Genomic DNA, 27,210 nt, shown 5'->3' with positions numbered 1-27,210 from the left:
CAAAGCTATAAAAAAAAGAGAGCTTTTTTCCCCCTTTTTTTCTGGAAATGTTTACAGCCATATCATCACCCCGCCCCTCCTTTCTTTAAATTTCGGGGATTAATGCGTTTTTTTGTTGTTGTTAATTTTTCTTAAACAACTTAAGGTAAATTATACACAGTCACATTTTTACAGTGTGAGATTTTAAGTTTTACTTAATTAGTATGGGCTATTTAGTATTACTCCACTTAAATTAATTTCCTTGAACTGTGAGATGATTTATTTAAATTAGTGTAAAGGGTATATATATATATATATATATATATATATATATATATATATATATATATATATATATATATATATATAGCAAACGTAATGAAACATAAATAAGATAAAAAATTACAAAGCAGGTCGTAAAACGTGTCCCGAGTCTGCATGCAGTCTGAAGTTTTTCTTTCCCCTCCCTGAGCTGCAGGGATATGACAAGATAGCAACAATCGGTGGGTGGTGGACGGACTGAGAGGGTTTTTCAGCATGGACTGACGAGGATAATAGAAATGTTGCAGGCGTGTTGCTGTTGTAGTCAGCCTGCAGGGCCGGTAGGACGACGGTCGCCATCTCTGGGTAAACACTGTAACCGTATCACGCAGTTGATATTGTAGTGTGTGGATAGAAGCTGGAGCGTACAGTAGCGGCAGCAGAAGGCGGGGGCTATGCTGCCTGCAACAGCCACATCGGACACGAACGGCTTCGATGCGGGACTGACGCTTTGTTTGTCTCCTGCACATCGGACTGTCACCTCACATTTTGGACCAGCCGTCGTGACCGTTTCTTCCTGTTTCTTCTTCTTCTCGCTGATATTTTGTCTCGCTCGTAAGCACCGGGGTATGGGAAGTGCAAAAATGGGATTTTAACGTTGCAAACAGCGGACGCTCCAAAGCCTGCGCACAGCCAGGGGGACTGTAGTGCGCCTGGTAATGTTTGCCAAGGAATAAAACGGTGTAGCCGAAGGTGCGTAACATCTCGTTTCCATGGACAACACGTCCATAATAACACAGGTTGCAAATCCGAAAGAGGAGGAGAGCATTTCTTCAAGTCAAGATAAAGGTAAGGCGCACAGAAATGTCACACATGACTCTCTTTTTTCACACAAAAATAATAATTTTTAAAAAAGCGTGAATTTTCGGTTTCCATGTATTCCGGAGAGCCCGCTGCTTGTTTAGATTGACTCAGTGCCCATCTGCCAGATCTGCAGCCCTCGGTGCAGAGAGGATACTGAGCTCCGGAGTGCAACAGCAAGACAAGAGTATCGACGGAAAACCTCCATTGTTCAGCTTGAAGCAGGGAAACATTAAGAGCCAGAGCCCCCAGCTCAGCCTGCAAATATACAGTCTGATGCTGGGAGTCCGCTCTAACTTTATGTCACTCATAGCTTTATTTATTTTAGCCAGAAATATCCCACCAGCATTTTATTACTTAACACATGTGCCATTTCTTTAGGTCTGAGTGAGCAGGGTTTACTACTGGGGGCGGGTACTCTACTACTTCTCCCCCCCTCTGCACTCTCAACATCCCTGTATCTGCCACAGACACTGTAAAATGCATTGAAAACAGCACACCACCAATAACAAGTGATCAGATGAGGTTGTGGTATTTGCAAACTGCATGCACATGAATTTAAACATGTGATTGTCTGTGCAAGGTCAGAAGACGGTGTCTTTATGCGCCTATCAACATCAAAGTCACTAGTGATAGGTTTGCACACATTTATCCATCTGAGCAATAAAATAGCACTGAAGCAACAACAACAAACAGAAGTTTGCATTATTATCTCTCTTCTGTACATCCTCCATAAAACAAGTATCCTCATGTAACTGAAAGTGTCTTGGCTATTCACGCTGCTGGGAAATGTCCCCTTGCTGCTGAGTTAAAAAACAAAAAGTGGCTGAAAACAACAGCTCAACAGCTGCTCTGCAGATTATGCAGGCTGTGCGAAAACACATTTTCTTTTTTGTTGTTGTTGTTTTTTTTTTACGAAAGACTGCGCTTCACCATGTGGCGACGACATGACTGTCAAATCCCCCTCATCAGTCAGGAGTTTTCATTAACTTTGAAAGAGGTTTTTGCCAGTCTCTTTAAACTGATGCATATTTCCATTTTCATTTGAGCTGACATCTTGTTGTGTAACGAGACTCTGTGTGGAATCTGTGTGCACACACTGGGGAGGTACACGAGCGTCCGCAGAGCTCAGGGCTCTGACATTTCCCCCGCCAGCCACCAGCACCCATCCAAGTGAGCCGCAGGGTGCCTGGAGGCCAGAGGGACCACAGCTTCCTGCTACACCCAGTGCTCTGTTGGAGAAAAGGTCACCTTCCCGCATCACCTACCACTGAGCAACACTGACATACACGAGCCACTCTGAGTCACTGCTTTCCCAGCCTGCACTGTTAAAATGGGCTTTGCTTTAATGTGAAATTGACTCCATCAATTGTGATTTATTTCCCAATGTTTACCCCCCTCCCCAGCAGCTTACTGTAGCTTCATAATTAAAACCCACCAAAAACAAATCCATCAAAACTACCACTAAACGTACACATTCATCACCCAGTGAGAAGGAGTAAGATCATCCAGGAAATTAGTTGGGAAAAAAAATTAAAATATTGCTTCTTTCCTTCAGAGCGCTTTTTTGCACTTGTTTCCCACACTTTCCTGCCCTGCTCTTCTTGAACAGTAAAACCCAGATGACATGTGGAATCTGACAGTTAATCTGGCAGGATAAAATCCAGGGTCAGTCACTGACCAAAGAAGGCCTAACACACACCCACACACACTTACACACACAAACGTGCACTGTGGCTCCTCAAATGGCTGCTGTCGTACATAAAAAAGTATCAGCAGGGAGCTTCTTGAACAGTGCCCCCGGCCCTTCACTTCAGTCCCTGTCAAAGCAGACAGCAAACAGCACTTGTTGTCCAGGAAAGTTACTCTGCGGCTTGCTTGGGCTCCACTGAAGCCACAAATCATTACACTCACACACGCACGCACACACACTGAATATTTCAGAGCACAGGCAGGCTATTTTCAGAGTCCTATCGGTTTCATTCCAAGTAAAGACGTAGTAACTCATTAGCGCCATTTTTTAAAAACATTTGGTCAGGTGCTGATTAGAGCTCTATGCATAATGGAGGATGTTGAATGAGATGAAGGATTTAATCATAATGGGGATGGTGGATGAAGTCATGCATATCATACATTTGGAAAATAAACATTGCTTGGAGCACGTTCGGGCTGTTTTGCATCACGTTTTTCTTTTTTCTAATCTGATAAAGAAGCAAAATGTTCTGATTCAAGTCTAGATGTTTCGAAGCAACCAGAGTCATCTTTCCAAACTCAAATTACACTTTTCATTTGGCAGCCATTATCATTTTTATTTATTTATTTTTCTGATGCAATGAAATGCAATGGCTGGACTTGCAGCCGAGGAGGGGAGCCACAAGGCCTGCCAGGCTCAGTCTCGCTAAGCAAAATCACTCAGGCTTTGCTCCGATAACTTCACAGCGAGGTAGGTATCAGTGGACGAGCCGTTTACCTTAATCAGATTAGGTCACATCTGAGTTTAGCTCTGCACTCCCGCAGAGTGAGTGATGACAGATACTTCAGGGAAATTACAATCTTGCGCTCGCATTAATGGCAAAGCAAGAGTCTGTTTTGCTTGAAAATCTTACCGAATTGGCTTTAAATTGTGTCTTACTGACTGTCACTATGAAGCTGCTTCTTTTACACACTGATGAATGCATTTGTTGAATTCAGCCTGGAGTCACTGGAACAACTCTAACTAAGAAAACCTTCTTGGAAAACCAACAAATACAAATAACGTTTTTATCCCTTTCTGAGGGCGAGCTATTTGCATTCTCCTGAACAGACGTAATGTCATTCTGCCCATTCTCTGGTCCAGCAGCAAGATTAGAGCCTGGACAATACTTCAGGCCAATGCCAGCTGTGATTTAGTCAGGAGAACAAAAAATCTTAGAGTTAATGAAAATACTTTTATCATTTTCAAAGACTGGGGTATTTGCGATAACTTCCCGGCAATTTTTTTATTTAATATTTACACATTAATCAGCAATTTAACTAATCAGACAGGTCCTGAGAGTATTGCAAACAATGATATCAAAAGAGCTCTCCTGGACAAAGAACTGTTCACCATTTCCACCCTATCATCGTTATTTAACCATTATGTTCGTTTTTATATCCAAGTACTGCAGGAAGCATAGCCCAGCAAACCCTGACATCATTGCCTTGGTCAAAACTGGTCGCAGTAGGACACCAAAACCTGAACTTTAGCTGGACAGACGTTACGTTGTTTCCACATAGAATAGTGCTTAGTTCTTACAAAAGTGAAAAATACAAATATAATTTCTAAGATGGAATATAATGTGTTTGTCTTTTTGAACAGCTAACAAGTTTAGTACACAGTTGCATACGTCCACCTAACATCTTCCCAGCGTACACAGACCAGTATTACCAGAGTCTATTTATGGTTTTCTGCACCTAAATTCAATTTCATTTGTTGTATAGTGAACTCTACATGTCAGACTCTTATAATCATCCCCTTTCTGTCCAACATACCAGCCTCATAAACTCAGGAATGCTAACATTCACATATGAAACCAGTTAGCTCAGTAGCATAAGTAATGAACTCAAAAGCTTTAGATGAAGCTGAGTTGAAGCCACCCTTAAACTTTTTTTGTATGATTGTTCATTTTATTCTAATCAATAAAGACAACAAGGATTTCTAGGTGACGTAACATTGAAGACGTGACTCGATCTGACATTGTAATAACGTCTACGGCTTTAGTTCATCTTTCGTTTTGGAACTACTTTTTCATCCTGACGTTATGTGGAGAAAAGAAATGCTTGCTGGGATTATAGGATGATATTAACATATCTCGCGATAGGCAAATAATAGGGAATAGTATTGGCCAACCTGTCACACTTACGCCATCCTAGATGCTAGACTGTCCTTCACAGACTCCATTAACCTTCGATAATTAAAAAATAAACTCAGTCATTAAAGTACTCAGTCTGTTTACATGCAAGTGGAGATGTATAATGTGAGAAGATGCATAGAGACGAAGAGCGGTCACTGGGATTTCTGCAAACCGATGGCATCTCCAAGTATGATTTCCTCCGAGTCTTCTTGGTCAGAGATTATTTTCGTTGCCAGAGAAAAAGGACAAAAAATACTGAAGCTGCAATTATGTATGAATCTGGAGAAACGCCCGTGGTTTCATCCACTCTTGGTTTTTGAGGTTATTCCTGGAACACGCTGCTGTACATTAATAAAGTGTTTATGATGTGTGGACCACACCTGCAGGGTGTGTGCAGCATTCGGCTAGCGAGAGGAGCTACTGTGAGTTCTGGCTGGCTCAGAGTCCCTCGCACAACCTGCCACTCTGCTGTTTACAGCAATTTTCTATCCAGACCGGGCTCAAGTGTTCGACAGACAATCTTTTACCAGAGCATAGCCTTCCACCTCTCTTGAGAATCACATTGGACTTCTGTGTGCGTACAGCGAAGTCGATATTCAGAGCGGCATTTTGATGGAGAGGAAGATAGAGAGAAGAGCTGGAGTCAGAGCTGTAAAGTGCAGGTCCTTATTACAGATTTATGAATCTATTTCAGCCAGTGCTGCTCAGAAAAGCTGATTATCTGCACCTCCAGGGAAGTGTTGGAGTGTTAGATGTTTCCCAACACATCTTCATTAATACCAATAGCATACTGGACAGCTCATTGGGAAGAATTGAATGTTTTAGCCTAGCCATAAGCTCCTTGTCTGAAAAGCTTATTAACTGTTTGTGTGGGATCAGCCCATGTCTCTGTGTTAAAATGAGCATGCCCAAAGCGGAAGTGGGGCGGGTGGAGGGGGACTGTAATAATTTATATCATTTTAGTCCTGCTACAGCAAGTGGTGGAGCATGTTTTTAAAGTTGTAAGCAGCAAATTAATTGTCGTGTGGCCTTTCTGTGTAATGTAGAGTTTAGAGTTAAGAAGATGTGAAGCAGCTCACAACCTTATATTATAACTGTTCTGTATATATGAAACCACAACCAGCAGCTGGTTATACTGTTCAGATTAATTCATTTCTTTTTAAATAGCACCAAATCACAACTACCATCACTTCAAGGCTCTTCATATTATAGGATGAAGACCTACAATATAAAGAGAAAACAATCTGAAATCTACAATCAGACCACCGCGTTGAGCCAGTTCTTGGCAAAAGTGGGAAGGAAGAACTCCCTTTTAACAGGAAGAAACCTCTGACACAACCAGGCTCAGGGAGGGGCAGGAATGTGCTGTGAGCCAAACCAAACCAAGCTTGATTTATCCAATTTTTTAGATGTGAACAAACAGATCTACCCAATCAGATTGCTGCATTGTGCACTGTAGCTCAATAATCCCATTTTACCTCACACACATAGCTAGACGCCGCTTCGAGTCACTCAGCTCTCTGAAATTATTATTCTGCCTCCTCAGATGTGGTCATCTGACAGCCCAAACTGCCTCACTGACATCCTGAAATATGTACTAAAGTGGCCGTGATACAGCTGCAACTCCTGGATTAAGCCATGAAATTCTCCCTGCTGCCTTCTTTTGAATTGGATGAATCCAGAATCTCCGTTTCTTCCTTTTTCTTGTTTAGAAACATCAGCACCGGCTCCTCATTACTTCGTAGTGACTTCATTTCGATTTAGTTTCAAAATTCAAAATTAGTTTTTTTAGGATGAATTTTACCCAAAAAATGCAACTCTTGAGTATATGTGTTGAGTAGTGGTGTTTATTAGCCTTAATAATCAGAAGGAAAAAATTGTGCAGCGCTAATTCACTTGCTGTGCAGGCAGTCCCATCCCTCGGTTTATGATGCTACCACATTAAAATTCACTCCAATATAGTTTTCATTAAGGGAAAAATTCACCGTAGCATGATTTGGATGAAGTTTTAATCACATTTTTTCCTTTTGGAGTCATTTTGGCAGGCGGCCTCTAGTGACCATTTACAGAACTGCAGTGTTTTTCACTTCCATGCTTACTTGATTTTCATCTTGACAAATTCCACTCAAATGCCAGAAACTGTGCTCCTCCTTAAAAATATACAACTTTCTATACCAAGGTGCTCAAATCAATTGACATTTTATTATGGCAAGTGTATCTTTAATATTACACAAATAGCGTCTTCAAAATGACTACTTGCACTTGTTCCATAGTTTAATGGTTTACACATTCACCTGACTTCTCCGATTTGATTCCCTGAGGGGCGGCACACATGCTTTTGTGGTTGTGTCAGCAAAGACAAGCTTGCAAAATCAATTACGGTGCCCTTGTGTATAAAGGAACACCTTCAGATTTTTCAGAATCACTACTTGCATATGCTAAAGCAAACTGGGAAGGAACCCAAATAATATTTTCACTACATTTCCTCAGTTGGTAGACTTTGATCCTGACAGCATATTATAAAGTAGCCAATATTCATAAAAAAGTGCTATAATGGCTGGGAGAGTTTTACCAGCACCAATTAGGCTTATCTCGTATGACACAGAATGCATTAGAAAGATTTATGTTGGATTTTCTTCTGCTTGCAATAAAGATTTGAGTGAGAAATCAGCAAAGTGGCCCTTAATGATTAGGTAGCCAGTAGATCTATGGATTAGGAGACACAACGAAAGATGCAATAGCACTGCAATCCATCCTCAGAGAGGCCACAGGGGAAAATAGTGTGGGTGGACTCCTCACTCCCACCCTGGATGACTGTGATGACTTAAACTTTCACTCTGAAGCAGCTGTAACAGAACATATTCCTGCTCTGAAGTCCCCGACTAGCGTCTAGTTTAAAATAGTTTTAGGATATTTCTTGTTTAAACTGATATACGGTATGCCACTAAAACCCTACAGGATCCATAGAAACTTTCTCACAGACCTGACCTGAGGAGAGAGAGATCAAAGAGACAATTTTGCTTAAACCTAAGGTCAGTTATCACTGTTCTCTCGATATTGCAAGTAGAAGGGAATTACTGTTCTCTAAAATCTATTAAAGACAGAGAAATAAGCAGCATGCTTCCTAAAACCCTCTGCTGCTATAAATGCTTGCTAGCATCAAATGTGTCCCAAGCTGTTCTACATTTTTCTATCATGTTTTAATTTTGACCAATTACATTTTGTACTTGTAACTATTTTTGATTCATTCTGAATAAATTGAAGTGTAAAGCTAAAGTTTAAAATGGTAAAGTGAAGTACTTAAAAAGACACCATTTGTGTCCAGGAATAGGGGAAATGCATGCACCACCACTGTTCTATTTAAGTACATTTTTGCGGCATGTTTCGTATCATGTTCTTGCTTAATCAAGTACTAGAAGACCTGAAAGACATGAGTTTATGTTCCTGTTTCTCTTTACCAAGAGTTTCATTCCTGTGTTTCGAGTATGATGGTCGGCCGGTGGATTTGAATTAGACTGACAGTCATGTAAGTGCAGTAATTATTTCACTTTAAAAGTTGCCTGTGGTGAGTGAGCATGCATTTTTTTTTAAAGTTTACTCCTTTTGGAAAAAGCACTCTGGGATGTTCTACAAGCAGCAAAGACTGTTTGAATTTAAGCATATATCAAAATTATTCATGTTTTCTCTCGGCTGGCCTCGAGGAACGCGTGTCAGAACGTGTACATGAAAAACTAGACGTGCAGTTTGTTGTCCCGTTTGTTGGTTCTTCAGCACAAACCAGCTTTGGGTTTTTCTGGGCCTCTTTTTATGTCTGTGTGCTTTGGACTGCGTGTTTGACAGCACTGTGGGGAAGTTTTATGTTCGAATGTGGCCTCAAGTGCAGCTCGTATGCTGTGGTTGCTTGTTTTGGAGCAAATGCTGTTTCAAAATGTCCGGCATGGCCTTTAAAACCACTGTTACAGTAGGATTTCAGTGAAATTCGCTATAAAACAATACACTAACCAGCAGACGTCCATCTTGATCTGGGTTATATTGATTTTCATGAGAAAGCATGCGCTGCAGTTCAAGAAAAACATCGAGCATACCAAACTTCAGCGGATAACAGCATAGTGTTGGGTCTGTTTTCAACTATTGATTTAATTGACTGCAGCTGTCAGGGACATTCGACCCGTCAAACTTCAGACTGAAACTCCTTCTAATTAACTACAGAAGATAAATGACTGACACTCTGGTTCTTCTGGTACGTGCCTGCCATACTTTGGTTTGAATGCAAAGTATTGTTGTGGGGTTACATCACCAGCCTTTCCTGTATATCTTGACACATAAGGCATGCAGTGACTGTGAAGAGCAATTCAATGCTCCAAAAGCCACAGTCCCTTTGGAGCAAAAGGACCGTTTGCCGTGCGGCCACAGCAGCCTGCACGCTTTCTGCTCTCAGGGACGCTCCTAAAACGATGGAACCGTTGAGTTCTGGAGTCGGACGTGCAACAAGCTAACGTTTAATTGAGCATCCATCCATCCAAACGGACGCTGTCGAAAAAGATCAATACACTCAGAGAAAGTTCGGGGTCAAGAAAGACCAAGAAAGCGAGAGAGCTAGAGGTGTTTGTGTCAAGGAGGGAGAGAGCAGGAGAAAGCATCTGGGTTGCAGGCCGGCCCTTGACAAGGGGACGGCCTCTATGCATATTTTGCCCTCTTCTCGCTGGCATTTATCATCAGTAATTGGCTATCTGAGCAGCAGATCATGTTTTGTCCACAATGATTTTCTGTCGCCCTCCCTGAATTATGCTGCGCCCCAGTTTGTGAGATATTTGACAGAAGAGCATAAAAGGTTCATACATTTTTAAACAGATGATCCGATAATAAGCAAACGCACATGCCCGCGGGAGATACAGAGAGGCAATTCCCCCCATCCCCACCCCCGTCATCCTCCAGAGGTAAAAGGTGAATACTGTTTAACTGTAAGTCTCCGGGGACTCTAAGTAGGACATTCTCTGTGTGGAAATGTGGAGATGAATGCCCCTCAGAGAGCAGACGCACGAGAAAGTGTAACAGCGAAACACAACCAGGTCTACTACATGCTCACACCAACACATGCACACAAGTATATGACCTACTTGTTTCCCATTCATTCATAACAAGCAGTATTTTAATGAGCAATACTTAAAAAAATCTCTTTTTTTCAGTGCCTACTTGTTTCATCGATGACTTTGTACTTGAGAATAACACTGAATACTGAAAAACTTCATTACTCATCACAGGAAGCACTGTCGTATAATGTCTTTGTTATCTCCGCGGGGCCCTTTAAAGTCTGATATCAGAGATGTCTTTAGGAGGATGTGGAGTTTGAAAGACACGGTTATTTACCATGCTAAAAGGGGCTGTTGATTGCATTCTGGGAGATCAAGTGTGATGGAGTTTGACTCATATTAGAGACTTAATAGTCAGCTTTGATTTTAACCAGTTTTTAATTTCTTTCATTTAAGAGCCCTAATTCTCTAAAAGATCCTCCTACTCTTGGGTCACTGAATAGTTAAGCCTGTCTGTATTAAAGTGGAGCCTAAAGACGTCCCTAATTACATCTCACATTAATTTCTTTACTGTCGTAAAGAAGTAGATGGGCAAGGAGGAGTTCCCATCAGTCACTGAGCCTCTGGCTTTCAGCGCACAGTAGTAGATGAGAATGTACAAGGATATATTAATAATGAACTACCGCAGCAGCCCCAAACAACGTGGGCTGTGTTGCTGTCGGTTGCGTAACTCCACCAGAATAGTCAGATCTCTCTCATTATTCCTTCCTGGGCCCTCAGTGGGCTAATTCCCCCGCTCTTGTCATCTCCTTCATTTCACTGAGCGCTCAAAAAGCGGCATCAGCCCTCATCCCTGAGGGGCTGTAAGCGGGCTGGCACCGCCACCACAGCGCCTATGCCGCTGTGCAACTAAGAGAGGAAAGCAGGGGCCGACCCACCCACGGCTGTGTGTCAGAGTTCACACAGCAGCGGCGGGGATTCGTACCTTGCATGCAGTGTGTGCCAACCAAATGACTTATGCGATTAGGTCCCTGCAAACCACATCTTGGCTCAATCAAATAACTGAGTTACTGAGTAATTTTAGTTATATAAGATTATGTAGGATGTACATGTACATGTAAATCCTCTCTATAAGTAGGCGAAATAAAGCCAGAAGGGCAGCTGAGGGTCAGTGAGAGTGACTAAAGGCATCTGCTGGAACTGAATGTACCTCCACAGCCTGTAATTTTCACCTCAGCCTCAGCTGTCTATGTGGGGAAGTAAGGAGGCTTAATGGGAGTTTATTTTATCATACTGTGCTATTATTGCCCCGATGGCCTAACACATAACCCACCCAGGACCTCGGCACAGTGAACGCACACAGACTGACAGACACAACTGTCAGTCTCAGTTCATCCAGTGCTATCTAACGCCACTCAGCTGTTTGGATCAGCTGAGTGTGTTCGATTCTGCGCGCAGGCATGTAACCAAACACATGTTCGAGTGCAAGCAGATGCTCTTTGGTGTTAATATTGTTATGGAAGCCAATCTGTTGTAATTGTCTCCTTTCTCAGTGGGATTTTTCTCCTGTGTCTGTTTTTAATGAGCAGCAGCGGAGGTTGTTTATAATTCTGTGTTTTCCAGGTTGTTTTTTTTTAGCATCCTTTAACTAGTTTTTGCTCATTGATTTGGATGCTTTAGTCCATGTGTGTTAGCATCCACGACACTAATAGCTGAACTGACTCTTGGTGTATAACATAGTAGTTTTAAAAAGTGTCTTTGAATACAATTATCTGCAGAATACTGAATTGATTTGCTAAAAAAAAAAAGAAGAAGAAAAATCTAGTTATAGCTTCTCGTGAGGGAGCATTTGGTGCTGCTAGTCTCTGTTTTAATAAATCTTGAGGTTACACTGTAAATGTCCAGGAATAGGGGAAATGCTTGCACCACCACTGGTGTCTGTTAATTGTCCTGTTAATTTTCTGCCAGTATTTAATGGATTTTTATTGAAGTGTATGGGCATTTCTATCATTGGTAAACAGTAAAATTACATGCATAGTTGAAAGGGAAAAAAAGGAAATAATCCATCCATCCAGCCATCTTCTTCTGCTTATCCGGGGCCGGGTCGCAGGGGCAGCAGCCTAAGCAGAGAAGCCCAGACCTCCCTTTCCTCGGCCACCTCCTCCAGCTTGTCCGGGGGAACACCAAGGTGTTCCCAGGCCAGCCGAGAGATATAATCTCTCCAGCGTGTCCTGGATCTGCTCCGGGCCTCCTCCTGGTGGGACATGTCCCGAGCACCTCACCCAGGAGGCATCCTTGTCAGATGCCCGAACCACCTCAGCTGGCTCCTTTCGATGTGGAGGGAAAAAATCCTTTGTTTTTAAAAGGGTTCATTAAACTGTATTCTTACAGAATTTTTTTGTTGCTTTCTTCAGTGTATAAAATTATTCACTCCTCTTCCAACTGTTTAATGTTTCATTTCAGTCTTTGCTACCAGTGGCTGAGATCAGATCAGATAAGCGTCACTCAGGTTATTTCACCTGTCATCGCTACGAGTTGCTGAATTTTATTGGTGTCCCATGGTCACCACATTGCTGCTGTCTTCCTTCTTGCGTGTGTCCTTTCAGAGTGTGATAGATATCATTTTCAACAAGTGGTTTGAAACTAGAAGACAAAGTTTTATTTACATTCCGTTGCAGATATGGACATAGACAGCTGGAGATCCGACAGCTGAGTAGTCATTTCTGTTTTACATATTTGAAGTCCACCACCTGGGATGCATCCATAGTTTGATTTCCGCATGGACCCTCACGCTTAATATCCGATGCTGAAATTTGTTACTCAGACTCCAACTCTGAGGGGACCAAAGCAGTTTTGCGGATACAAAAAAATCAAGGCTTAAGGCTGTTTTCACATGGTTTGTAGTCATACAATGCACATTCAGTCCAATTATTGGTCTGATGTGTCTGAAGTGGGAACAACATATAGAAATAAGAAGGTGCTGTCTTCTGGACTTGTAGATAAAGGATCTGTCCAACTGAGGTCTTGATTCATTCTATGTCTCGTTGCTACGGTTTGTAAACCCAGCCACATCCAAGAATGAGAAGCATGTCCCGCTACAGGAAGACTTTTAGCTCAAACTTGAAGTGTACACCTGGTAGTTGGGTCAGATTGAGATTGGATCACGCCATGGAGTCTGTTTGGAACTGGACCAAAACCACATCCCTCTTGGTGCATTTATTTTGGGCTGCATCTGAGTGTGATTACAGTATTCACATCTGCACCAACGAACCGCACCAAGGGTGAAAATGAACAGAGTTCCCTTTAAAGAACTAACTAGTGTAGCACAGATTTAAAACCCACTTGAGCAGCTATGATATCCTGGCATCTGGCGTAAAACTAACACAACATTTCATAAAAAGATCATCAAACATGGTGGTGGTAGTGTGATGATCTGGGGCTGTTATGCTGCTTTGGGACCTGGATGACTTGTTGTAAATGAACATGTCCTGATCCTCAAGTGCACTTTCGCTACGCAGCAGGACGATGATTAGAAACACATCAGCAAGTCCACCTCAGAATGTCTCAAAAAACAGAAAAATGCTAGAAAACCCTCCAATGTGGCTGAATTAAAACAATTATGCAAAGAAAGGTGGTTCAAAATTCCTCCATAGCGATGCGAACCACTCGTTACCAATCATGGCAAATTCTTGATTGCAGTTCTTGCTGCCAAGAATGGCATGAAAAATTAGGTATAGGGGGCAATAAATTTTTCAAACAGGGCCATGTAGGTTTGAATAACTTTTTCTAAAAAAAAAAAAAAATTCATTTAAAAACTGCTTTTTAATTTGACTCGGGTTATCTTTGGCTAATATTAATATTGTGGACAGATTTGCCCAAACTGACAACAGTAGTAGTTTTATGTTAACATTAATTTTAATATCTTTGGGTTTTGTCACACATAGCACGATAGCTTGTGATTTCGGAAATTGTAAGTATTTCCCTCCTTCGTTCATATCCTAGTTGTAGATATAGCACATTGCTGCAGGGATTCCTTCCACACTTACTGTGCGCAACAAGGAATCCCCCCTTTCTGTTCTGGTAGTGGTAGCATGGGACAGAAACAGCTTCTTCACATGATTCTGAAAGCTGTTTGCTGAAGCAATTAGATCCCAAGCTGCAGTGGATTACCTATTGGTGTACGTGTTTGTGTGAGAGCCCCGTTCTTCAGTCTGGCTGCAGGTGAATAAGGATTTTATCTGAGCTTTAAACAGCTTCTAATGAAAACACCCCACTCTCAAAAATCTCAGTGAGGGGTGGCAGCAGATAATCTGTGAAATTACGCCCTGTTTCCTGAAGGAATAGCAGGATTTTAGCATGTGATATTTGTTGTCGACTTGTGTCACATTTCACCATCTGAAAGCTTTTGTTCAGTTATACAGAACAGAAGACACGTTGAAGTCTTCCTATTTGTTGATTGTCTGTGAACTAGCTGAGTGTACTATTTAAATCCGACCTCTTTTCCATCTAAATTATTAAAGCACCACATTCACATGCACTGTTCTCACGTTTACCATCATACCCCCAGGTACTGTACACTTTACCCGCCTGGCTGCTTAGCTAAGTGTTACTGGAGTGCCGTCAAAGCATGTCGCAAAGGCACTACTAATATCACTATAATGGTATGTAATCCTTCTCACTAATAAAAGTGCTCTTTTGATTGGCCGAAGGTTGTCCTGCACTCAAGTTGTCTAAGTTACATAATTTGTTTTGTTAGCAGCCAGTAGTTTGCCTAAATTTGGATGGTAAGCCTTCAGCTGCAGATAGGACTTGGATTTAAGGGCTAGAATGCTCCATTTACTCAGTCAAACAGGATAACCGAAGGACCTGAGAGTGTGGAGGCTTTTAAACTGTTTGGGAAAAACGGACAATAAAATTCAAATAGCGAGTAATATAAAAACTCTAAACTGCTTTGCTGCTAAATATAAATACTTATGTTTCTATAAGTGTTTATTATACATAAAATGAAAATGATCAACTAACTAGCAAAGCTTTGTCTTAGGGCTCAGCTTCCAATCCAAAACTGCTGTTCAGTGTAGCTGTTTTTGATGGCTTGCAGCTGATCTTGTGATCCTTTCTCCCCATTTTTCCTTCACCTGAGGTATATGCTTTGCCTTTACTTGGAATGCCATCCTTTTCCATGGCAAAACCGTGGATTTAAGACTTAAAAGTGCTGATCCACAAGCCAATTAAGCATTCATACTTAATTGCACATTGTTCCTTTATATGCTGGTGAGAAAAGAACATCGTCTGCAAAAGGAAGCACGATTGAACGTAATGGCGTGACATCATCAGGGTGAGAGGTTTAATTCCACAATGAAAAGAACTTGGCTCTTTGGCAATGAGAAGAGGCAGTTTAAGTGGCTCCTGTTAAAGATGTCCTTGGGGCAGCGCCAGCTGGAGGTTTACCTGGCATGATGAACTGAGACAAAATCTTGAGGTTGACTCATGACCCACTGGAATGATCATACATACCTGCTGGCTTGGGTTTGATCGCCAAAGATGAGCTGAGAGCTGCGAGGATCTATCACAAATGGGCTTCTCTGTCACCTTTTAAAAAGTACTATGAGAAGAGGAAGATACTAAAAAGACAACAAAAACTACATTGTTGTAGCAGTGCTCCCTTGTTATAACAATTAACACTGTGAGTAAATTGTTAACTAATAAAAATAATGGCCAAAAGCATGTATCATAAACAAAAATAAACCTTGAATTGTCTGCCTCTCTGGGCAGTTTCACCCAGAGGGAGATGGATCAAGAGTGATGGACATCCTAATATAATACTATAAGACCTTATGTGGCATTTTTTGTGCCTTTAAAGGAACAGCAAAAGAGGCCAACTCAAAAGTCTCAAGGTAAGGCAGAGATCACAATCCCTCTTGGAGCCTGGAATTATTCCACACTGTGGGTCACAGGGTGATTATCTCTTCCTGTCAAGAATGCTGAGAATTTCCTGCATCCCCCTCACCACCTCCTCTTCCGGCCGTGTTAGTGGTTGTGCCTGAACATGTGGCAGAGAGCTCGGGCCTGGCCGTCTCTGTTTGAGTAGCGTGCTTTCTGCTACTGTTACCTAACGTTCAGCTGGAGCTTTAACATAAGCACTGAATTGAAGAGCCGTTTACGCAGTTCTCAGATCAAGCAGGGATGCTGAATCGGTTGAAGCGTATTCAGCAGGGCAAATAATGTGCACCTGCACACATTATTATAAGAGGCTACAGACATGGCCTGATATTGCTCTCTGTTCTTTGAGCTTTGTGTTGGAAAAGGACACTTTCATGCATCACCTTTTACCCTAGATTATGTATCTGTTGCTAACTAAGCCACATACTGCTGAAGTGCTAACTAATTATTATACAGTGGGGCAAAAAAGTATTTAGTCAGCCACCGATTGTGCAAGTTCCCCCACTTAAAATGATGACAGAGGTCAGTAATTTGCACCAGAGGTACACTTCAACTGTGAGAGACAGAATGTGAAAAAAAAATCCATGAATTCACATGGTAGGATTTGTAAAGAATTTATTCGTAAATTAGGGTGGAAAATAAGTATTTGGTCACCTCAAACAAGGAAAACCTCTGGCTCTCACAGACCTGTAACGTCTTCTGTAAGAAGCTTTTCTGTCCCCCACTCGTTACCTGTATGAATGGCACCTGTTTGAACTCATCATCTGTATAAAAGACACCTGTCCACAGCCTCAAACAGTCAGACTCCAAACTCCGCCATGGCCAAGACCAAAGAGCTTTCGAAGGACACCAGGAAAAGTATTGTAGACCTGCACCAGACTGGGAAGAGTGAATCTACAATAGGCAAGCAGCTTGGTGTGAAAAAATCAACTGTGTGAGCAATCATCAGAAAATGGAAGACATACAAGACCACTGATAATCTCCCACGATCTGGGGCTCCACGCAAGATCTCATCCCGTGGGGTCAAAATGATCATGAGAACGGTGAGCAAAGATCCCAGAACCACACGGGGGGACCTGGTGAATGACCTGCAGAGAGCTGGGACCAAAGTAACAAAGGTCACCATCAGTAACACACTACAACGGCAGGGAATCAAATCCCGCAGTGCCAGACGTGTTCCGCTGCTGAAGCCAGTGCATGTCCAGGCCCGTCTGAAGTTTGCCAGAGAGCACATGGATGATACAGCAGAGGATTGGGAGAATGTCATGTGGTCAGGTGAAACCAAAGTAGAACTTTTTGGTATAAACTCAACTCGTCGTGTTTGGAGGAAGAAGAATACTGAGTTGCATCCCAAGAACACCATACCTACTGTGAAGCATGGGGGTGGAAACATCATGCTATGGGGCTGTTTTTCTGCCAAGGGGACAGGACAACTGATCCGTGTTAAGGACAGAATGAATGGGGCCATGTATCGTGAGATTTTGAGCCAAAACCTCCTTCCATCAGTGAGAACTTTGAAGATGAAACGAGGCTGGGTCTTCCAACATGACAATGATCCAAAACACACCACCTGGGCAACAAAGGAGTGGCTCCGTAAGAAGCATTTGAAAGTCCTGGAGTGGCCTAGCCAGTCTCCAGACCTCAACCCCATAGAAAATCTGTGGCGGGAGTTGAAAGTCTGTGTTGCTCGGCGACAGCCCCAAAACATCACTGCTCTCGAGAAGATCTGCATGGAGGAATGGGCCAAAATACCAGCTACTGTGTGTGCAAACCTGGTAAAGACCTATAGTAAACGTTTGACCGCTGTTATTGCCAAGAAAGGTTATGTTACAAAGTATTGAGTTGTATTTTTGTTATTGACCAAATACTTATTTTCCACCCTGATTTACGAATAAATTCTTTACAAATCCTACCATGTGGATTCATGGATTTTTTTTTCACATTCTGTCTCTCACAGTTGAAGTGTACCTCTGGTGCAAATTACTGACCTCTGTCATCATTTTAGGTGGGGGAACTTGCACAATCGGTGGCTGACTAAATACTTTTTTGCCCCACTGTAAATCTAGAGCCTTCGTTCAAGTCTATCCGCCTCTGTTTTTAATGGCAAGTGCTGCCCTTTAACCTTTCTCTGTTATTCCCAGAGCTGACGAAAGTTGCATTACTATGCAAGGCGGGCTGACTCCACATTCCTCAGCAAGGACACTGATAGAAACGTTTCTGTGTGCCTCAGTGTGTGAAGTATGCTATTTGTTGATCACTGTGTACTTGGCTCTCTGCCTAAACATGTGAACATATGCTACATGCATGCACGAATGTGTGTGTACAGTATGTGTGTTTGCTCAGGCTCCAGCAGCAGTCAACTCTCAGCTATGTTGTTTGTGTCCAAGGCAGAAAGGAAAGCTCTGTTTGTGTAGGGTGGTGGTGCAGGAGGAGGTGGAGTAAGAATCAGACCCAAGTATAGGCTGTTTCACCACAGTAACTCTCTCTCCACCCATTCTACGCCCTTCTCTCCCTCTGCGTTCTCTCCCTCGTGCACTCCCACCTGCTTTTTCAGGAGGCCGACTGGGGCACCAGAACGGGGCGGGAAAATGTAGACGGCCTCAAAATGGAGGAGCGGAGAATTACACGAAGGCGTTTGGGGCCAACTTAATAAAGAGGGGAGGTGATTGAATGTCTCAAATGGGACATATCAAAAGATATGATCACAGAGTTGACGTTTTTATGTTTTTAATACGGTTTTCTGCAACCGCCATAGGTTTGTTCAATTTTAAAACATATCTGTCCTGGAGATTTCTCCCTATGTCACAAAATAACGAAAGCAAATGGAATTTATATTGTGGTGCGTGAAGAATGACATTTTCCAGAAACGCTAACCTTGTTACTTCATGCATTACTTTGTCTGTGAATTATCCAGAGTGACACGGTTTAGGAACAAGATGCTGCTGTCATTTTTCACCTGAGTCATTGATAAAGTCATTAACAAAGTAAAGGCTAACAAGCGTTTCGCTTTCTGATTAAGTAATTATAGGTGTTATAGTGTTTCTGCACTAGAAGTTCAAGTCAAAAAGTCAATCTGGCCAAGTGATTTCCCCCGTGTGATGAAACTCTCCGCAAATGAATCTGTGGATGGCAAAAGCCTGCTAAGCCCCAAAAGGGGGATTTAGCTGTTTTTAGCTTGCAAGTTTAGCACATCCAGCATTGCTTGGATGCATTCAGGAACCAATTTGCAACTCTTCACAGCAATAGATAAATTGAAGTAAAGACAAACAAATACTGTCAGTCAGCATGGAGAGGAATGCTAGAATATGTGTTTGCTAAATCAATAGCACAGCATCAACAAACAGTTTGGTGGCTCTTGGGACACCAGTGTTCCTCCTTGGGATTATGGCTCACAAGGACACAGTTAGCATTTAGTTTCTTATGGAGCTTATACTATGGAGCTTATACTATGGAGCTTATACTATGCGTTTAATTCCACCAAGCTACGTATATGACTTTATGTGGACTGTTTGTGTATGCATATGTGATTGGTGACCTTTATCTACTGAGGTTAATGCTTTCAGCGAGTGCAGTGGGTCTTTCCTATAATCAAATGAATTCCCATTGTGCTTCAAACAGTAATGCGCTGTCTCTGTACCAGAGTGTATTTACTTTTATATCCGCAAAGAGAAATATAGAATGTCAGCCGACAGACTTTAAACTGTGGATCATGTCTGCATGGGCAAAACATCTCCTTCAGTATCCACGCGGGTTTTAGTAACACAGCAGGTCGCCTTTCTTTTCCAACCATATAGTTGTGTTTGTTTACTGAAGTGCTGCTTCTCTGGAACATCTATCAGAATAGAGGAAGAGCCACACCGAGCTTTGGACTACAAAGATGACGAAAACAAAGAAGACGAACTGCCCACAGCCTGTCAGATCCAGTCTGAGCAACCCGAGGATAGTTCCAGGCGTCTGTCTGAAGGCTCTCAGAACAGGAGCAAGCTGCAAACAGCCCAAGCATGCATGGCTAACTGTGCTGCCTGTGTCACACGGCTGTATGAACACGTTAACAAAACAGTAGCAAACAGGGACACTGTTGGATGCCTTGAAAACAGTGATTTCAGCTAAAGCCAGCCTGTGGACGCTTTGAAGACTTGAACAGATTTGGGATTTCCAAGTCCGAGAAATCACCTTTAAAGCAATTAAGCTGGCAGAACGTCTGCTTCGGGAACACCTTGTGATAATTGCACTGTCAGAATTTAGCCATTGTAGTACCGCTGCTCAGATTTCTATTTTTATGCTCTAATCCTCACTAGCAGAAAATGTAAAAAAAGAACATTAATAGAGGCCTTAAAGACTATTCAAGACTGCTTGTTTCTGTTCTGTCGGTGTGAAAGTAGGCCATGGGCTTCAGAGACTGAAGGAGAAATGATGTAACTAGGGACATACATGTGTATGTTGTTTTCTCCCAGGAGCCTCTGATCAACCCTTCTTGGCAAACACATAAATTTTACTTAATTCTTGTCAAATAACAGAAATTATCTAAGATCTATCTTTCTAGACAGTACACTTTAATCTATGTCTTGACCTCTCTTCTTCTCCTGATGTTAATTAACTGGACTACCTTCCCCAGAGGGCTCTCTCAGACGGGCTATTTTTATCCCAGTGCTCTAGTGATGGGATTTCCGGCTCTTTTTAGAGATCCGGCTCTTTCGGTTCGGCTCACTAAAAAGAGCCGGCTCTTTCGGCTCCGAACCGGCTCTTCAGGTTGTTTTGTTGCTTTAATTAATTTATTATTAACAATAATATAAAATTATGCACAAAAGGAATTACTAACGTAAAAACAAGTGGTTTTATTTATATATGTTTATATATAAATATATGCGGTGGCCCCTAGAGACAAAACACGTACAAACTCCAAAACACATTTCTAGCATTAACTGAACTTCCAAAGCAGAGCTACTAGATCACTTAAATTACACAATTGAAAGCATGTGTGTATTGTTTGTGTATTTATACACAGGCACTCATATATATATTCAAATAATTTAAAAAAAAGTTAATTTACCTGTTATTACCACACACCAAATCCGGTCGTTGGTACTTGCTGGCTTGTGTAGCCACAAGATAACAAAGGCTCAACACTGCGCCCAGCATCCTGGAGCACTTCTGTTGTCTTTTGTACGTGTTTTGAGTTTTTATGTGCTTCTGAGTTTTTATATGCTTCTGAGTTTTTACGTGCTTCGGAGTTTGTACGTGTTTTTACGTGTTTTGGAGTTTTTACGTGTTTTGGAGTTTGTACGTGTTTTTACGTGTTTTGGAGTTTGTACATGCTTCAGAGTTCGTACGTGATTTGAAGTTTGTATGTGCTTTGTCTCTAGGGGCCACCGTAAATATACTTTTATTTATTCACTCCACATAAAATGTAATAAATAAATCATATAATACAAAAATCAACTATTCACATTTCAACTTTTAACTATTTAAATTTTCAGCTTTTTCCTTTCACAAATTTAAAGTGAAAAGAACACAAAACACTGCAAACCACAACACAATTAAATATAAATTATAATATGAAAACTAAAAGAACATGCATATTCTCTGTCATATGGACCTGCATGAATAGTTGTGGATGATTACTATACCTTTCTAATGTTGTTGTCCCTGCCTCTCTTTCTCTCTCTCTGGCTCTGTTCCTGTGCTACTGAGTGTAACTACCGCCCCTCCCCCCTCTGCCCAGCGTAAAGCACAAGGCTCGCGTGCAGAGTGAAACGGAAAAAAAGTGCGAGAGAGAGGCTGAGAGAAAGAAAAAAAAAAAAACCCACGTGACGGCTCGCGATAAGGAGCCGGCTCGCGTCGTTCACGTCAAAGAGCTGGCTCTAAGAGCCATTTCGTTCGCGAACGACCCATCACTACAGTGCTCTGTATTGCATGAACTGATGCCTCACTATGTGGTACATCTCAGCTCCTTTTGTCACCATAATGCAGTTATGCACGTGAAACACAGTCCAGCCCCAACGCAGAGGATCGCTCTGTTGTTTCTACTTCAGACATTCGAACAGCAGCATTTGATACACTGAGAGGAGGAAATGTTGAAAAGTCTAAAAGCTGTAGGTGTTTTCTCATGTTTGTATTTTGATGTTGACACCGTTTTTGAAAATGGTAAACCAAGTTCTATCGCTCATTTGGTCAGAGGCACGGCTCACTCAGGTTGTTTAGTATAATAGGGATAGATGGTGGGCAGTGTGTCACACTTCTTTACAATGAGCCACTTTAGCTGTTTCCCACTAATTTCAATCAACGCTAAGCAAACCGTCTGCGAGCTATAACTTCCTACTCTCTGCTTTCCAAAGTCAAACGCCATCCATTTATCTCTCCATATCCTTAACTGCTTAAGTATATGAGTTGCAAGTAGGCTTGGAGTCTATCTTGCATGATGATGAGCAAGAGATAAGGTGCACCGGGGATTGGTCGCCAGTCTCCAAAGTCATATTAGTAGCGATTTCAGTGCAGGTCTTTAAGGTAAAAGAATATCATGTAACCGCTCTCCTCTCTTACCCCTTTGGCTTTTATTTCTTTCAGTCTCCCAGTCCAACAGCAGCCTAAAGAAGCATCGGAGCCGGAGCATTTTCAGCCCCTTCTTCTGCTGCTTCCGCAACTACAATGACTACCACGTGGAGCCACCACCTGCCAACAACAAGACACTTTCTCTGCCCCCGCCCCCAGAGGAGAATGGCAGTCCTCCCAAGGTAAAGCTCATTTATCTCTCCTGTCAGAGTTGGCCGCAATCCAGATTCCATACCACTTACATCTTACGTGTCCAAACACAAGAATTAGTTCATATTTTATGACTGAAGTGCTAGTTCGACTGGAGTTCCAGTAACAAGTAACATTTGTTTGGTTTTGTTACAGAGACCTTGTTAGGGTTTGCCTTTTCCTGCAGAGGGCTGAGGCGCACTCAGCCTCGCTGAGCTCCCTCAAATTTTTCCAGCTGCTTCAAACCCATTGAACCCAGAGGTTGTTTACCATCCACTGCTTGAAAAATACGGGCTCACTTCCCATCTTGCATTCTTCGATATCTGCCTACGCACACAACTGCACACAAAATAACACACTGAGCACGTCGAGAAGCTCCAAAAAAAGACGCGCACTGGCTCTTTCTCGCGCACGAACCCACTACAACGCATGTACGGACACACACAAACACACATATGCACTCGAAAAACCCTCCTGCTTCTCTAATCCCCATAAAGTGGGCCTTGTGTGTTGGGGGGTGATGGATTGCTTGGCACCCACGCCTCCCCCTCTCCTCACTACACTCTGACCAGTGTAGTGAGGATGTGTGAAGAGAACGTTCTGGCTGTGGAAAAGACGCCAAACCCTGAAGCTCCTCTACAAACACAGTGTTCTGCTGCCAAGGCAGGTACACGGGGCTAAAAATGGAGCAGACGTATCACATTTCCACTCCTGTTTACCTGTAAATGTCTCTCATTCAGGGGAGGAATGTGTGGCCCTTTACAGGCACTATACATGTGGTCAGTAATGACCCGCTCTGGACCTCCTCTTAACAAATGAGTTTCCGTTAATTTAGAGTGAACCGAGCGAACCTCGCCATAAAAAGCCTTGTTATAGTACGCGGCTGATTTTTGAGCTGGGTCCGTGCCCACAGTCCCTCCCAACAGTGTACTGTTGCTGGATTTCTGGCCAGCCGTATTTGTTACTATGGCAGCTGTGTTTGTTTTTGACTGAGTTGTTCTCACTTTCCTCTCACCATGTGTACTATACATCCCTTCCCTCTGTCTCTCAGGCTTGCTTTCTCCCCGTCCCATTTGCTGATTGGAATATTGACGTTGTCGATTTCTTTTTCACGGTTTTTCTTTCGCTTCCCTCTTTCTCCCCCTCCCCCCTTGTTTTTCCACCCTGTCTCCCTTAATCTCTTTCTCTTTTTCTCTCTCTTTGCTTGTTTTCTCCAGTGTGACCAGGTCCAGGTCATCCCCATACCCAGTGTATGTATTATTATCTTTTGTTTTTCATCATCTTGCTCCAGCTCGCTAACCTCCTCCCTCTGCTTGCTGTGCCTCATCATTCTTGCTGCATGCAGCTGTTGACACGGAGGTGATTTTTCTTTGCTGTCAGATGAAATTTTGCACTGTCCCCTCTCGCATGATCATGTGGCTTTCAAGGCTTTCCTTTGTGCTGCTTTGTCTCCACTCACAGGACTGATAGAAAGAAACAATTCAGTTCCATCTGCTGTCACATGATTTATGTGTGGCTTTGTTGTCTTTTCCATCTCTACCCTGCGTCTCCAACTATTGAAAGAGAAGAACATGAGAGCGATTTTTCTCCGTAGATCAGATCGCAGCTCCAGTTTTGGGTAAATAAGTGGACAGACCTGATTGAATTAGGCGTTCGTCTTCATAAAAAAAACTGTTTTATTGGGATTATGCAATCAATGTTAGTCCATTGAAGGGGGGCTTGGTTTCAGCGACTTGTGCTTCATCTGTTCACCAGAAAAGGGGAATCATCTGATCCCTGCTTTGTTTGTGCTGAAACGGCAATTCATTTAGCTATTTTGGAATCTATGCGGTGCCTGTGGTTCACTGTAATTTAGGATATTCACACTCACAGCATCCCATATCGCAGCCAAGCTTTAAACTACACCACCCAGCAGACACCTCCCTGCAATAACAGGAAATGCATGCGGCGGTGAGGTCTGCTCTTTGTCTTGACGGGTAGGTCCAAACAGACGGCTTTAAGATCTGCGTCTGAACTGGACGGGTCACAGCTGCGTCGATTGTTGTTGTAATACAGTGTTAAAAGAAGAGACAAAATATTAAAACACGGCAAATATCACAGTAGCAAGCAGAGTCCCAATAACACATTTAAAATGAAGAATTTTTAAATTCTAGCTCCAAAAGCTCATCAGAAATACAGAAAGATGTCAAAAATAACAAACTTTAATTTCAGGTTAATCTTCCCTGATCAGAAAACATCCAATTTAGACTAACTTGAAATGTTTATAACAATATAAACAAAGTATGGAGACATTTCTTATTAAATCTTTTTACCTCAAGATTCTAATAATTTATTTTAGAGCTTTATAAATAAATAATTAAAAAATAAAACATCTAAAACAATAAGACACGTATCACTTGCAGTACTTTGCAAAAGTCTTGCGTCACCTCTCATTTCTTTATAATTTGCTTTTAAGGAGACCGGCTCTTTGTTAAAGTGATCTTGAGCAATAGTTCACAGCTTTTTCACTCACTTTTTACTCCGGTCCTCGTGTCTCACTATTTCAGAGGAATATCTTTTTCTTAATCCACTTAACACTAATCATTCAAGCATAAAAAAACACACCTAACTCAAAGGACGCGTCGGTGTTGTTTCTACACATAACAGACAACTTAGCAACGAGTCGATTTTAAATTGGACCTTTAGGCAACTTCTTATTAGCATCCTGTTGCAAAAGCACAATTTATTTCCATTTCTTTAGCTGAGCCCAAGAAAAATCCCAAAGATAACACAGTCTGCCAGGCATAAAAAAGAGCTATTAGCTAAAAACTTGGCATAATCGGTATGATGTGCAGCCTGTCCTTGATAAAAATTTAAGGAAACTGGCCAAGTGGAGGACAAAAAAAGAAGTGACAGGACTAAGAAAAAAAAACTATCTACAGCAGGTGAATCTGAAAGTCATGTTCTTAAAAAGCAGGAAAAAACTGAGCAAAGACAGGACTTGATAGAGTCGATTCATCTACTGTTCACGGTGGAGGCTCTGTCATAGTTTGGGGCTGCATTTCAGCCTGTGGTGTTTGGGATCTTGTCAAAGTTGATGAAATCAGAAAAGCACCATTAGATTTTAATCCATCATGGCTTAATTTATGAGCATGATGATGATCCCAAACATACTGCCAACGTGGTAAAAGCATACCTGGACAGAAAAACACAGACTGACATCAGTCATGGACGGGCCTCCCCAGACCTCAACATTATTGAAGCAGTGTCAGATCATTTTGACAGAGAACTCAACGAAAGCCGGCCAACATCCAAAGAAGAGCTTTGAATGTCCTTCAAGAAGCCCAGAGAACTAATCCTGAAGCTTGTGGCTCAAGACTTTTGTGTGTAGCACAAATGCAAATGTTTTGGTTACTTGGCCAATTCTTGTTATTATCTCAAGTGTTGTTCTCTTACATTTATTCAGTCAGCCCGTTCTCACTCTGACCCATAATGTACTGATGATTTGTCACGTCCCGAGGCGCTCCATGGGAACACGAAAGGTGATCTTCCGCATTCCTATGCTACGCGCCGGATTGTGGATGAAATCGAATAGAATGACGTTCACGCGGTAACACGCGTTCCAGTATTCCAGCCCTAACCTTATCCCTAATGTTAACCACCACCTTAATCATGTTAGATAGTGTTTTCCAAAGCGGTTTAAGTAAAATAAACATACGTGTGTAGATTCATTCCAAACGGTTCTCATGTTTTCTAATGTTTCCGAACTCGTAATATTGAGACGTGTTGGGTGGCCGAAAGCATAATATACCGACGATTTGTCACCTAGCGTAAAATGTTACGCTTTGGGAGCGAGAACGTGTTGATTCAGTAGCAGTAGTATAGACATTTGCTTCTCCTCTCTATATGCTCTAATAATAAAGTAGAATTTCTGTTGCAAGGGATTGCATGTACATGTTCTGTGGGTTCCTTGAAGACAAACTAGGACATGTTGGAATTTTCATTTCCTCATAAATCCAAAGAGGATAAATTTGTTTATTTGATCTGTTGCTTCCAGCTGATCAACTATTTTCAATCAGTTAGCACATTTAACAAGTCTGTGAGAGCGCTCCCCGTCTGTGCCTTTGGGAGCACGGTTATTTTAACTGCTGGTGAGAATGTCAAGGTCCCAGTAAGCCTTTCTTTCTTTGTTCAACTTGCATGTGTAAATCACATTCATCACGCCCTGACAGGATGCCATTCAGTGCCCTTGCTCAAAAAGAATGCTTCCTGTGATACATCAGCATGCAGTCCTGCCATTAGGCACTATAATTCAGTCATGGTGGACCAAAAAACACACACAGAAGTACACATACATGCATATGTATTTAAGGCTGGCAGAGTCGTTGATCCCAGCCTCTATGTGTGTGGATGAACGTGTAAATGCTGGTGCACGATCTGTATGTGTGTGTGTGTGGTTTGAGTGTGTGCCCCCCCATGGCCGGACCATCTGCCCCGTGCCTGCCTGTAACCTCAGGCTCACCTCGTAGAGGACAATAGTGTCCCACCCG

General features: G+C 42.2%; 1 protein-coding gene across 2 annotated transcripts in view; it reads left to right on the top strand.

The window, feature by feature from the left end:
- The first annotated feature begins 408 nt into the window (after positions 1–408).
- ctdspla (CTD (carboxy-terminal domain, RNA polymerase II, polypeptide A) small phosphatase-like a) overlaps positions 409–27,210 on the top strand; it is a 36,779-nt gene continuing 9,977 nt past the window's right edge. Inside the window, exons 1-3 of one of the 2 annotated variants that reach the window (XM_085468326.1) lie at positions 409–1,089; positions 22,508–22,674; positions 23,899–23,931. In XM_085468326.1, coding sequence (XP_085324452.1) covers positions 1,014–1,089; positions 22,508–22,674; positions 23,899–23,931 — 276 coding nt within the window. In that variant the 5' untranslated portion in view covers positions 409–1,013. The remainder of the gene's footprint in view (positions 1,090–22,507; positions 22,675–23,898; positions 23,932–27,210) is intronic. The other variant, XM_085468327.1, reaches the window with a different exon arrangement.

Source organism: Copadichromis virginalis, linkage group LG9, assembly GCF_057382275.1.
Source record: "Copadichromis virginalis isolate Kocher_CV1m ecotype Utaka linkage group LG9, C_Virginalis_male_GT1.1, whole genome shotgun sequence".
NCBI lineage: Eukaryota > Metazoa > Chordata > Actinopteri > Cichliformes > Cichlidae > Copadichromis > Copadichromis virginalis.
Note: the sequence above shows the minus strand (reverse complement) of the source record. Positions and strands in the feature narration are given on the sequence as shown.